Source organism: Lycium ferocissimum, chromosome 12, assembly GCF_029784015.1.
Source record: "Lycium ferocissimum isolate CSIRO_LF1 chromosome 12, AGI_CSIRO_Lferr_CH_V1, whole genome shotgun sequence".
NCBI lineage: Eukaryota > Viridiplantae > Streptophyta > Magnoliopsida > Solanales > Solanaceae > Lycium > Lycium ferocissimum.
In genome coordinates, this window is record NC_081353.1 from 39,743,437 (window position 1) to 39,755,545 (window position 12,109).

A 12,109-nucleotide genomic window follows, 5' to 3' on the forward strand; every position below is an offset into this window, starting at 1 on the left:
CTTCCCTAACCCCTAACACTCCGTCTACTCTCTTGAAACAATATTTTCGGTTTACTTACTAAATACTACCAAATAATAAGTAGCCAAAATCACTTATTTCGCACAAAAAAAAAAAATTTGTAGGAAAACATTTTTCCTAAGTACCAAACACACCTTTAGTGTCTATCTATGCATTTAATACGCCCTCCATCTATTTTTACTTGTCATGTATTGGCTTGGCACGCCTATAAAGGAGCCAGAAATAGAATAATAATTTTAGTATATCACTCCTAATTATTGCTAAATAACCTAACGATTGAAACCAATTAAACCTTACTAGAAAAATTGTGCAACCAACTTATTGAATATTGTGTTCCAAAACTCACGTATTCCCCATAAAAAAATAGTAATTTCGAAGTGTTGGAAAAAGGAATTGGAAAATCTTCCTTATTAATATTAAGGGTAAATAGAAATAAAATGGTAAATTATCTCTTGGGTTTCAAAACTGAACAAGTAAAAATGGACAAATATTTTTAATATACAAGACAAGTAAAAAATTGATAGAGGGAGTAAGTAGAAGGCCGTTAGTTTGCCTTTATTATTTTTTAGCTCATATATAAATTATTATTACCTACCAGTGTAACACTGATTATAGAGTTTAAGTTATAAGTATATCATGAATGTAGTTTTTCTTTTATATCATCGGGTCATCTTTACTTTTTTATAATGTGGCTTATTTTCAAGATTACAGATCCCCCAATTTAATTAAGGAGACTTACCTGTAGATGTTGTTTAGATGATTTGATAGCGTAAATAGTAGTAATTTTATGACGATGTATATAACTAAAACTCTAGTTATATAGTACATGGATATATAGCTTATATTTAACAGTTCCTGAATTTGTTATATTTTTTATATAATGGTGGCAGCATCCAAAGTGGTTCATGCACAGCCTTGTAGTGGTGGAGGAAAAGTGGAAGTGGTGGCTAAAGCAAGTAATACTGGGAAAATAATAAGACCCAATTTGAAATTGTACAGTTTAGTGGAATTGAAAAGAGCAACGAGAAACTTTAGACCAGATACATTATTAGGGGAAGGAGGTTTTGGTAGTGTTTATAAAGGCTGGGTTGATGAGAATACCTTAGTTCCTTCTAAAGTTGGCTTTGGAATGGCCGTTGCTGTAAAAAAATCTAATGCAGATAGCCAGCAAGGTCTCAACGAATGGCAGGTAAATTAAATAGGGAAAAGGGTAAAGAATGCCCCTCTATTTTGGAAAAAGGGCTAAAAATATCCTTCATTACTATTTTGGGTTAAAAATACCCCACATCATTAAAGTTTTGAAATATAGCCCTGTCTTAACGGAAATCCTCAACATAACTCGATTTCATTTTTAAACCCGGCTCAACTAAATAAAAAACCCATAAGGGTTACCCGCTCCTGTGCCAAGTGGCTCCAGATGTTGGACTCGGGAACAAGTTAATCGCATGTGTTTTTTATGTAGTTGAGTCGGATTTAAATGGTGGGTTTAAAAATGAAATCGGGTTATGTTGGGGATTTTCATTAAGACAGGGATATATTTGAAAACTTTAATGACGGGAGGGGTATTTTTTACCCAAATTTGTAATGGAGGGTATTTTTAGCTCTTTTCCCAAAGTAGAGGAGCATTTTTTACCCTTTTCCCAATTAAAAATGAGTTTAAGTTAGTAATCCCTTGATTCGGTAAAAACATACTAGCATCGGATGTTTGCACCAAACTATACTAATTTACCATGCACTACAAGAAAGTACAGAAATGGCACAACTCTTTGGCAACAAACATCATATTGTTGGCCAAAATTCAATATTTGACAACAACTTGGTTTTATTGTTGGCATATATAATGAAACTTTTTAAAATGAACTTTTTTTTTTGGTCATATATTGACTATTGTTGCAAAAAGTACTTTTGCCAACAACAAAAAAATTGTTGCACGTCGTTACAATAACAACCGATGGGAAAAGTTTATGCAACAACAAAAAAAATGTTGTTGCCAAAAGTACTTTTTGCAACAATGGTCAATACTATGGCAATGAAAATTTTTATTGCCAAATGTATTCTTTCTTGTAGTGATGGTTAAGTGATTTAATAAGGAGTAATAATTTCTATTAGTTAATAAGTTGTTAAATATGGAGTAATAAAGTGTGTGTGCAAACATACGACATGCATCTATTGATTGGGTGTAAACATATGGTTCACTTTTACTTGTCTAGTTTGCATTTTGCATTTCCTTTAAGAAAAGATTAATTAAGTACTTTTTTCTTTAAATTATCCTTATTATTAATGGTACTAGATTATTAACTAAGTGTTTATTTATCACATTATCCTTATTAATGGTACTTTAGAGATCTAAATTTGACAATTTAACTTGACAATTAGTGGCTACTTAATGACAAGGATAAAATTGAAAGAAAACAATTAATGTTGTCTTCATTTACTAAAGTGGAGTAGATATACAAAAGAGAACGAAGGGAATAGTATTGTAAAAATATTTTCTACACTGTCAGCTTGGTTTATAAATTTAATTTGGTTATCACTTACTCATACTCTTATTTTATCATAGAATTTAATTATCTATTTTTTACTTGATCAATACATAAAATGTTTTCAAATCGAACATATACACGTTTCTATATGAATTCTTACAAAAATATATAATTGTGTGGGCAGGCAGAAGTAGAGTTTCTGGGAAAATTTAGTCATCCAAATCTAGTGAAATTAATCGGATATTGCTGGGAGCAGAAGCAATTCCTGCTGGTATATGAATACATGCAGAAAGGGAGTTTAGATAATCACCTTTTCAGAAGTAAGAGCCTCATTAATATTTTTTCCTCTTCAAATTAATCACTTTTTAGTTATGAGTCCAAGTATACATTATCAAGAAAAAAAAATTGATACTATTATTATTGTTGGAAAATGAATTACTAGAAGAGGGTGCAGACACACTTTCCTGGGACACACGAATTAAGATATTAATAGGAGCAGCTCGAGGTCTTGTTTTTTTGCACACAACAAAGAAGCAAGTCATTTACCGTGATTTTAAAGCTGCCAACATTTTACTGGATGGGGTAATTGCTCTAATATAACTTAATGAATTTTTTGTTTTATTACCAACTAATTATTAACAAGGAGATTATTTGTTCCAAATTTAGGACTACAACGCCAAGCTTTCTGATTTTGGACTTGCTAAGCTAGGTCCTGCAAATGGCGAATCACATGTGACAACAGGAGTTATGGGTACTTATGGCTATGCAGCTCCAGAATACATGGCCTCTGGTAATTTTTACCTTCCTATTTTCTTCTATATATCCTCTTTGCTAAATAACTACTGGGCATAAATGACAAGAGAGGTTGCTCAGATGATAAGTACCCTTCACCTCTAACTCTAAGGTTGTGGGTTCGAGTCATAAAGGGAGCAAAAATGATGAGGGTCCTAGGGAGGGGTAAAAAAAAATAATACTAGGCATAAATTATTATTTTTCATCAATATGATTAATTTCTAAAATGTCTCTTGATAGTTATAAATTATTATTAATTTCATCAATATGATTAATTTCAAAACTTAAACGACATTTAAATTGGAGGACGGGGTGAAAAACCTACCCGACTTGTTTCAAATTGCCAAGTATTTGGAACAATTACTATAACTACAAGTATTTCAAATTGTATCTCGTGTGTATATGTCTAGTGATACATTGGGCATACAAATAACATAAACCCAAGGACATACATCCGACAAACAATTATTCCACCGCCAGATTAGCCACCATACCCCTCACCAAAAATCACCGTAACCATAATTTCTTTCACCATAACAATGCAAAAAGCATTTATCTACCAAAAAAAAAAAAAAAGAGGAAATTCCATTGAAGAAATTGGAGTAAAATGTTAATACGTGATTCAAAGAAATTTACAAGAAGGAAATATGGAGCTGCTTCTTTCCTTGTTTTGTGAGGTGGAGATTTTGGATTAAAATATAAAATTGAAATCCAAGTTGGGGAGAGAAGCGTGAGAGAGAGAAAATAGGAAAGATTGGAGTCCATAATCCATTAAGTTGCTATGTTTTGTAAATCTTATTATTTTAAATAATTAAGTACAAATATTCATAATAGTGATAATCATGCTCCCAACTTTTCATATCTAGATAAATTTTCTTATTGTTAACCTTATGCTACTTTATTTGGACAGGACATTTGTCCGTGAAGAGTGATGTGTACGGTTTTGGTGTTGTATTGCTAGAGATCATTACGGGCCGTCGGGTACTTGACTTGAACCGGCCCAATGGGGAACAAAATCTAGTGGACTGGGCCAAACCATTATTACCTGACAAGAAGAAGCTAAGGAAACTAATGGACACCAGACTAGAAGGGCAGTACCCATCAAAGGCTGCATTTCAAGTATTACAACTCATCCTCCAATGTCTTGAAAACATAACAACTTAATTAAAAAATATACCGAGATCTGGAAAAAATTTCATAGCCCAACCCTTCTACCTAAAATGTGTTTTTTTGTGCCTTCAACTAGACCTTCCATGGAACTAAAAACACGTTAACACCATCTTTTTTCTAGAGATGGCCCACGTTTGGAACAAATTAACACCATCAAGAGAATACAATTACGGCCACCCATCAAACTTTATACAAATTTTATATAGTTAAATACATATTTCATAATGTTTTTAAGAATATTTTGAGCGAATTTTTTAAGCCTTGGATCACCAACGTTTATAGTTTAGTACAACTCATCCTCCAATGTCGTATCAAAAACTAGTAGCGTCTAGAGACTTTGGAACAAATTAACACCATCAAGAGAATACAAGGCCACCCATCACCAAGAACACGTACCATAGGTGCTGTAGTCTTCCGCACATTTTGATTTTTACTGTCCCATTTCGCCTTCCTCGATTGTTAGCTTTCTGACATACGCATCTATAATTTGAAGTCAACGGATGCAGTACAGTGACTAGGTTGTTGTGAACCAAGCGGACTCCATAAGTGCCAATGGGCTAGAAGTCGTAAACAAGAATGATTCAATTGGAATTATTGGGCCAAGTAAAATGTTATACATTTTTATTTGCGATCCATGCCTAATTAGCAACTGGTTAAAAGGGCTAGAGGGTTAGAAAGAATGGGTTATGCGAATTATTATGAAGTTGTTATGTGAATTATTACGAAGTGTCTGTATGTCCTCTGTGAGTTTTGCTTCTCATCCCGTTCTTCTATCTGTCTTCTTCCTTCTATGTTCGTTCTTAGCAATTTCCCTGTCAGTTCATGAATTCCTTTGTAATTCCAGTCACAAGTTAGTGAAATTCATCTATCGCTTATTTGGGCTTGAATTGTGTTGGTCTGATTATTGAGTTTCTTGCATAGGTTCACTGGTAACAATAGTTTGAACAACATTCATTCAATATATGTTAGTCTAAATTGTTCAATATCACCAAGCTGAGATACTAAATGGAAGTGTATTATTGAACTCAAGAGTACTGTACTTCAAGCACCAAGGTGAGAAAGTAGCCGCCTGGACTTAAAAGTGAAGAAAGGTAGTAAGAAAGAAGATGATCATAATACTTGAACATATATACAACTGCAAAACTTATTCAGGGTTCCAACATCATCATAGTAAAACACAAGACATCAAAGCTCGGTACAATACAACATTATCGTACAAAAGAAAAAAAAAGTACAGTTTATAGCACAACACGAGTTTTCTTGTACTAGTCCTTAGGCATTGCAACTTGAAACGTTTCCAACTGTTTTCATCTTCACATTGCAGCCTTCATAGAGAGACGAGAAGCTACCTTCTGACCACAAGACTTGTCAGCCTGCAATGTATCCATGCGAAAATATTGGTTTTATTTACCGCTCTCAATTAGGACAAAGAATCAAGCGAAAGAAGAAAAAACTCAAACCTGAGACAAGTAGGATATCCATATACTGCGTATCTCATGAGTGACACGGGGATCAGATAAAGATTGCACCCATTTGGCGATATATCTGTCTTGCCTGAAATAACAAGGATACTAAATTATCCCCATGTGTTTACTAGGGCAGAAAATTAGTGATATTAATATGATAGAAGAACCAAATTACCTGTCGGGTGCCCAGGATCTGTATCTCTCTCCTGGCTGCTTGAAGTTGTTCTCTTTCGGAATAACGCACTAAAAAACCAATAATATATGTAAGTGAAAATTAAACTCATTTAATAAAACACAATTTATTTATTCAGACGAACAAGAAGAAAAAGTTTGGCCTCACCATTTCACGCCTTCCTTGCAAGACACAAGAAGGAATTGGATACTGCTCGGCAGGACGAACAGAATCAAACCTTGAGGGCCAATAATCCACCTAGAACATTTAATTATACATCAGAAAAAGTACTAATAGGAACTTGCAACAGTTAATTATTTTCAAAAACTCCTGGGGATCCTTACACAAAATAGCGGGGCAGATTCACAGTTTATTTTTCCTAACCAGTATACATAGATTATACATAGTTATCCACATATTATACATGGATTATATATCTTATACATCTACAACTGTTTTAAGCGGTTGGGTAGGAGGCTATTTAGGTTAATTCTTCAAACTGTCGTAACCACATATTTCACCAAAGCAAGTAATATTGCAAATTATCAGCTAAAATGCACCCTTATGGTTGTGAGGAGAACGAAAATATATGTTTGAACAGAGGCAACACAAGGAAAAACAAGATAGCACGAATTGACGGGTACCTCTTCATCACGATGCATGAAGTTCATCGCACCATCACGGTGATTACTGTGATGAGCACACTTGGGAGCATTAACTGGAAGCAGCATATAGTTTGGTCCGATGCGGTGTCTCTGAGTATCAGCATACGCGAATATCCTAGTTTGGAGAAGCTTATCCTCTGAATAGTAAATACCAGGGACAATATGGCCAGGGTTAAATGCGAGCTGCTCATTCTCAGCAAAGAAGTTATCGATGTTCCTGTTCAATACCAATCGACCAACTGGCATCAATGGCAAGATATCCTCGGGCCAGGTCTTTGTTACATCAAGAGGATCGAAATCGAATTTGTCTACATCCCCGGGGTCCATAATTTGGATAAAAAGTTTCCACTCGGGATAGTTTCCAGCAGCAATCGAATCGTAGAGATCCTTGGTGGCGTGGCTATGATTGGTACCTCCAACCCTAATAGCTTCTTCCTCTGTCATATACTTCACACCACAAGTTGGCTTCCAGTGAAACTTCACATAGTGTGCTTTCCCATCTTTGTTGATCAATTGATAGGCGTGAACACCGAAACCTTCCATGTGTCTGTAATTTATCGGGAGACAAGCATCATCGTAGAAGAAGGCGAACGTATGCAAACTCTCCGGAAGGAAAGAGAAGAAATCAAGGATCCTCCAGTTTTCCTGAATGTGTGACTTTGGATTCGGTTTCAGAGCACGAATAGTGTCTGGGAAGGACTTTGCATCACGATTAAAGAAGACGGGGACGCTGTTTCCAACCAGATCAAAGTTACCCTGATTTATTAAAACAAGTAAGATACAGAACTAAGTTAAGAGGCATTAATTCAAGACAATACAATTGAACAAACACAATCCAAGAAAGCAGTAAGTATAAATATACATATAATATACATACTGCAGAGATATAATATACATTCAATATACATAAATATAAATATAAAATAGTGTATAGGTTCGGTATATATTGGCTAGCGGTTGTAATTAATTCTGGCCTATGGGCCAAAAATGAAAAAAGCCCTTCATTTTTCAGGTAACACAATTTGATGAGCTAAATACCTCTCTGGTGTAAAATTTGACAGCAAAACCGCGAATGTCCCTGATGGACTCGGGGCTTCCACGCTCATGGACGACAGTAGAGAAGCGGCAAATAACAGGTGTTTGAACACCAGGAGCTCGGAGAAAATCAGCACAAGTAAGATGAGAAATATCATGAGTGACTTCAAAGAAACCTTTGGCACTAGCACCTCTAGCATGAACAACACGCTCAGGAATCCGCTCACGATCAAAAGTCGCAAGCTTCTCTATTAAGTGATAATCCTCAAGAAGAACAGGCCCTGCCAAAAATATAATAGTTGAGATATTGATCACTTGACTAAGATTGCATAATGTTCAAAATCTTATGTTAGAAAGTCTTTAGAGTATCTAGATAGCGAAACCTATTTTGTTTTTAGCTCATAAATTCATTAAAACAGAGGATTCCTCCTGAATGGGAAATATGAAGATTTAATTCAAGGTTCATTACAACTGAACTGAACAAGATTATTTAAGAAGACAGAATATGAAAATTAGAAGTGATTTATTACTTTCCGTCAAGTATAATTGCCATCTATCATCTACCAAACATATATTCCTATAATTCTAAAACTTTATATGCTGACCATTGTTATTGAGGAACATGTATAAACTATGATTATATTCCAATTCATATCAGGTAAAATAACTGTCAGAAAGATAGAAAGAAGGAAGCAAAAGTCTGATTAATGAACAAAACACCTAACACGTCAATCCCTAACCAAAAATGGAACTATAATGAAATATTTTACAAGATTATAATTTTAAAGAAACTGTTGATGACATAAGATTAATCAATTAGTACAAAAAAAAAAAAAAAAAAAAAAAAAAAAAAAAAACTTTAGAAGCAGAACTATTAAATAAAGTGATTACAACAAATTGGTTGTGTATGTGGGATCTCTAAAAAACTGCATATCACATAATTAACTAAAGAATAAATAGTTTACAAATGACAGTGATTTAAAAAAAATACCTCTAGGTCCAACAGTCAAGGAAGATACGTCGTTGTACACAGGACCACCAGCATTTGTTGTCAAGAAAGGGGAATCATATGCACTTGATGGGCGATACTGCATCACAACATCAATTAATTAATTAATTAATTCCCAAATCAAATCCAACAAAATCCACTATACTTCTCAGAGTTCAAACCATTAATATACTAACAAATCTATAATTTAAAGTTTATAGATTCTTACAACAATTTCAAATTAATATCTATGTTGCTAGGACCCTCTAAAACTATTGTTGCATCCGTGCCGATCCTTCAAACATGCATAACTTTTGGAGGATCCAGCACACATAATTTTTAAAGAGTCCGAAAGAACATAGATTAATAAACAATTGTAATAACTAATAAAAAATAAAATATTTATAGATATTTAATAAATTTTCAATACAAATACATAATTCAAGCAAAAACTAATAGGATCACGTGAATCCATAGCTTTAAGGCTAGGTCCGCCTCTATATTAACAACACAATATGCAAGAGAGTACTTTAATTTAGCTTTGTCAATTTCCAAAACCTTCAAATAACAAAATCAATAATACAAACAAACAATTCCTTCTATGTGTATCCTAAATTGATGCATCTAACAGCCTTCTTATATATCCCAAACAATTACTTATAAGCAAAGGTAAACAAGAACTTTATCTTCCACGTGAGGAAAAGCTAAAAATTATCCATTATCGTTCCCTCTTATATACATAGTGTGTGTGTATATATATATATATATATACTATGGAGCATTTATAGAGCGAATTTGTTGTTATTTTGACAGAAATATAATTTACTTGTACGGAAATGGAGACTTCAGCACAGTACAGACAGTTTGTTTAGTACGTTGTTTTAAGAAAAATATATTTTCTCTTTTTAATGAGGCGTCAGAGCACGTGACAAAATTTTCCTTTGAGATATTAATTTTTCACATGTGTCGGTGATGTTTGTTTAATTTATGTATAAGGGTTTTTGAAATTTTCTGAAAATTTTGAAGGAATTTGAGTATTTTTCCATTTAAAATCTATTTTTGCACTCATGAAATATTCATAATTTTCTTTTAAAAAATTACAAATTTCCACATAATTTTTAAAAAATCTTTGTTTCTCAAAGTATTATTTTAAGAGTTTAAGATCTATACACTGACAGTATAAGAATATATTATATAATTAGATCACTTATTCGGTAATTAAAAGCAAATTTTGTGATAACCATTAATTGATAATTTCGTGAAAATAATAACAAACGTGTTATATACACTAAAATACACGCATAGTGTAGAAAGAAATTTATTTCATCAATATATATAACTTAAATCAATATATATATAACTTAAATCGTTAGTTTAAATGACTTGTCATAAGTTGACCAATTGCTAATACAGAAGTTATTATTTTAAGTTTGAGTTTAATTTTCACTCACAGAACTTAAACTTTTTCTTCATATAAAATTTATGTCTAAATACAAACTAGTGCTCCACACTTCTTTTCCTTAAATTTGAAGGATCGTTAGTACTGTAATTCATGTTATGAATAAGAGACTTTTAAACGTATCATCTCAACAAAGATAAAAGACACCTTAGATTAAGCCTTCAAAGAACTAAACTATAACTGCACCAAGAATTATGATGGAAATGATAGGATCTCACTATCTTTGAACGTGAAAAAAAATTAATACCTTAGATACTACCAAATCAAATATTGCACAAGAACTAATTAAGAAAACAAAGGATCAATAAAAAGTGATTAACAAAGGTTTTGTATTCAAAATATTGATACCTTAGAAAGATCCATAATGATCGAAACGAGAAGACAATTATATTGAAGAGAGAGCCTTTATGGTTGGAGTGTGCTGAGAGTGAGAAAGAGCAACTTATTTATAACCTGTGGAGGGCACTAAAGTAAATTGATGATACACGTAAAAATCTCATAATGCTGATGAAATTCGATCATATATATTTTTATTATTATTTTAAGTTATATATGTTGCAGGTGTAAGAATTTTTTTTATACTAACATGTTACCTAAAATAATGTCAGGAACCAAAATTTTCACTAAGGAAATTTAAATATAAATAAGTAAACACATGAAGAAGCCACGAGTCTTTAACATTACTACGTATATATAAAAATTAATTTTAATCCTATATACATATATTTTTTTGGCAAAAGGTATTCGGATGAAATCCCCACGCCCCCTAACTTCCTCATTGAGCCAATTATTATAGGTAAGCTTTCTTAAAATCTAAAATTAAAAATAAAACAGATTTTAAAAAAAAATAGAATATAATAAATTAATAGAAATGATACCGTTCAAATGGATAAGATTTAGTGCGTAAAAGCTGTAAGATGATAAAAACGAAAGCACACTCATAGACATAGTATGTTTACATTTTTCCATATTCATTGTGTTTCCTGATCCAATCAAATAAAAAGATACATAATACGTGTACTTAGTGAGTTATACAGATCACGAAACCCATAAATAAAAAAATGAGAAACTTAGTCAATTTTGGCGACAAGCATCAACATCTATATTTTGATGAGGGTAATTTCTTTTTGGAGCTTAGATTAAAACTTTATAGTCTTGTCACATTGTACGCTTCAACCAAAATACCAAGCGTTTATGTTATCATGTACTACTGTGTATATGTTTTTTGTTTTTTCAAATTAAGTACTACTGTGTATATGTATTCTTTGAGAATATGTGTATTTTAAGCTGAAGTTTTAGAAAAAAAAAATAGTGCAATTTTTTAGAAGGAGAAATGTGCACATTTCGCCATAGAATAATTAGTATTGTTTTAGTATTTCAAGATATGAAGTTTACAGATGGTGGGTTGATCATAAAGTTTTAAGTCTAGTGAAATATTATTTGAACTTCAAGTGAAATACGTATTGAAATAGTGGAATGTGTATTTAAAGTGAAGTTTTTTCTAAGGCATAATACAAAAACAAGCACTCAACTTAGATCATTTAGACTCGGTAAGATAGTATCTCAACGACTTTGAAAGTGTGCGCAAGTATCGCCTCAACTTGTATAAAGTTGAACACATAAACACAAATGCGTGTGACGACGTGGCACATAAATTTTGGAGGTACACGTCGGTACCACGTCAACATTTGTGTTTACGTGTTCACTTTATACAAGTTAGTCTTTCTGCTCTGTAGCACACCTAAAGTTAGGAGGACATCTTCAATAAATTTGAGTCAAGTTTGAAGGCCTGTTTATGTATTATGCCTTTTTCAAAACATTAACTTCCGTTCACAAATTTTCAACCTTCACAATTGTTTT

The 12,109-nt window shown here is 32.7% G+C and overlaps 2 protein-coding genes across 2 annotated transcripts; one reads left to right on the top strand and one right to left on the bottom strand.

Annotated features, from left to right (window-relative positions):
• The first annotated feature begins 899 nt into the window (after nucleotides 1-899).
• LOC132039307 (probable serine/threonine-protein kinase PIX13) lies at nucleotides 900-4,458 on the top strand. Its single transcript, XM_059429814.1, has 5 exons — nucleotides 900-1,208; nucleotides 2,687-2,822; nucleotides 2,948-3,084; nucleotides 3,169-3,292; nucleotides 4,205-4,458. Exons 1-5 carry the CDS (start codon nucleotides 900-902, stop codon nucleotides 4,456-4,458), a joined length of 960 nt encoding a protein of 319 aa, XP_059285797.1.
• Nucleotides 4,459-5,571: 1,113 nt separating this feature from the next.
• On the bottom strand, nucleotides 5,572-10,732 carry LOC132041127 (catalase-like). The gene is made up of 8 exons (XM_059431922.1): nucleotides 10,598-10,732; nucleotides 8,794-8,890; nucleotides 7,806-8,083; nucleotides 6,747-7,523; nucleotides 6,271-6,360; nucleotides 6,106-6,173; nucleotides 5,925-6,018; nucleotides 5,572-5,837 (listed from the first exon to the last, which is right to left on the bottom strand). Exons 1-8 carry the CDS (start codon nucleotides 10,610-10,612, stop codon nucleotides 5,778-5,780), a joined length of 1,479 nt encoding a protein of 492 aa, XP_059287905.1. The 5' UTR covers nucleotides 10,613-10,732; the 3' UTR covers nucleotides 5,572-5,777.
• Nucleotides 10,733-12,109: the final 1,377 nt, after the last annotated feature.

Coding starts and splice junctions, on each gene's coding strand:
- LOC132039307 (XM_059429814.1), top strand. CDS start 900: ATGGTGGCAGCATCCAAAGTGGTTCATGCACAGCCTTGTAGTGGTGGA. Junction 2,823..2,947: donor AGATAATCACCTTTTCAGAA/GTAAGAGCCTCA, acceptor AATTACTAGAAG/AGGGTGCAGACACACTTTCC. Junction 3,085..3,168: donor CCAACATTTTACTGGATGGG/GTAATTGCTCTA, acceptor TTCCAAATTTAG/GACTACAACGCCAAGCTTTC.
- LOC132041127 (XM_059431922.1), bottom strand. Junction 8,084..8,793: donor CTTGACTGTTGGACCTAGAG/GTATTTTTTTTA, acceptor TATTTTTGGCAG/GGCCTGTTCTTCTTGAGGAT. Junction 6,174..6,270: donor TGCAAGGAAGGCGTGAAATG/GTGAGGCCAAAC, acceptor TTGGTTTTTTAG/TGCGTTATTCCGAAAGAGAA.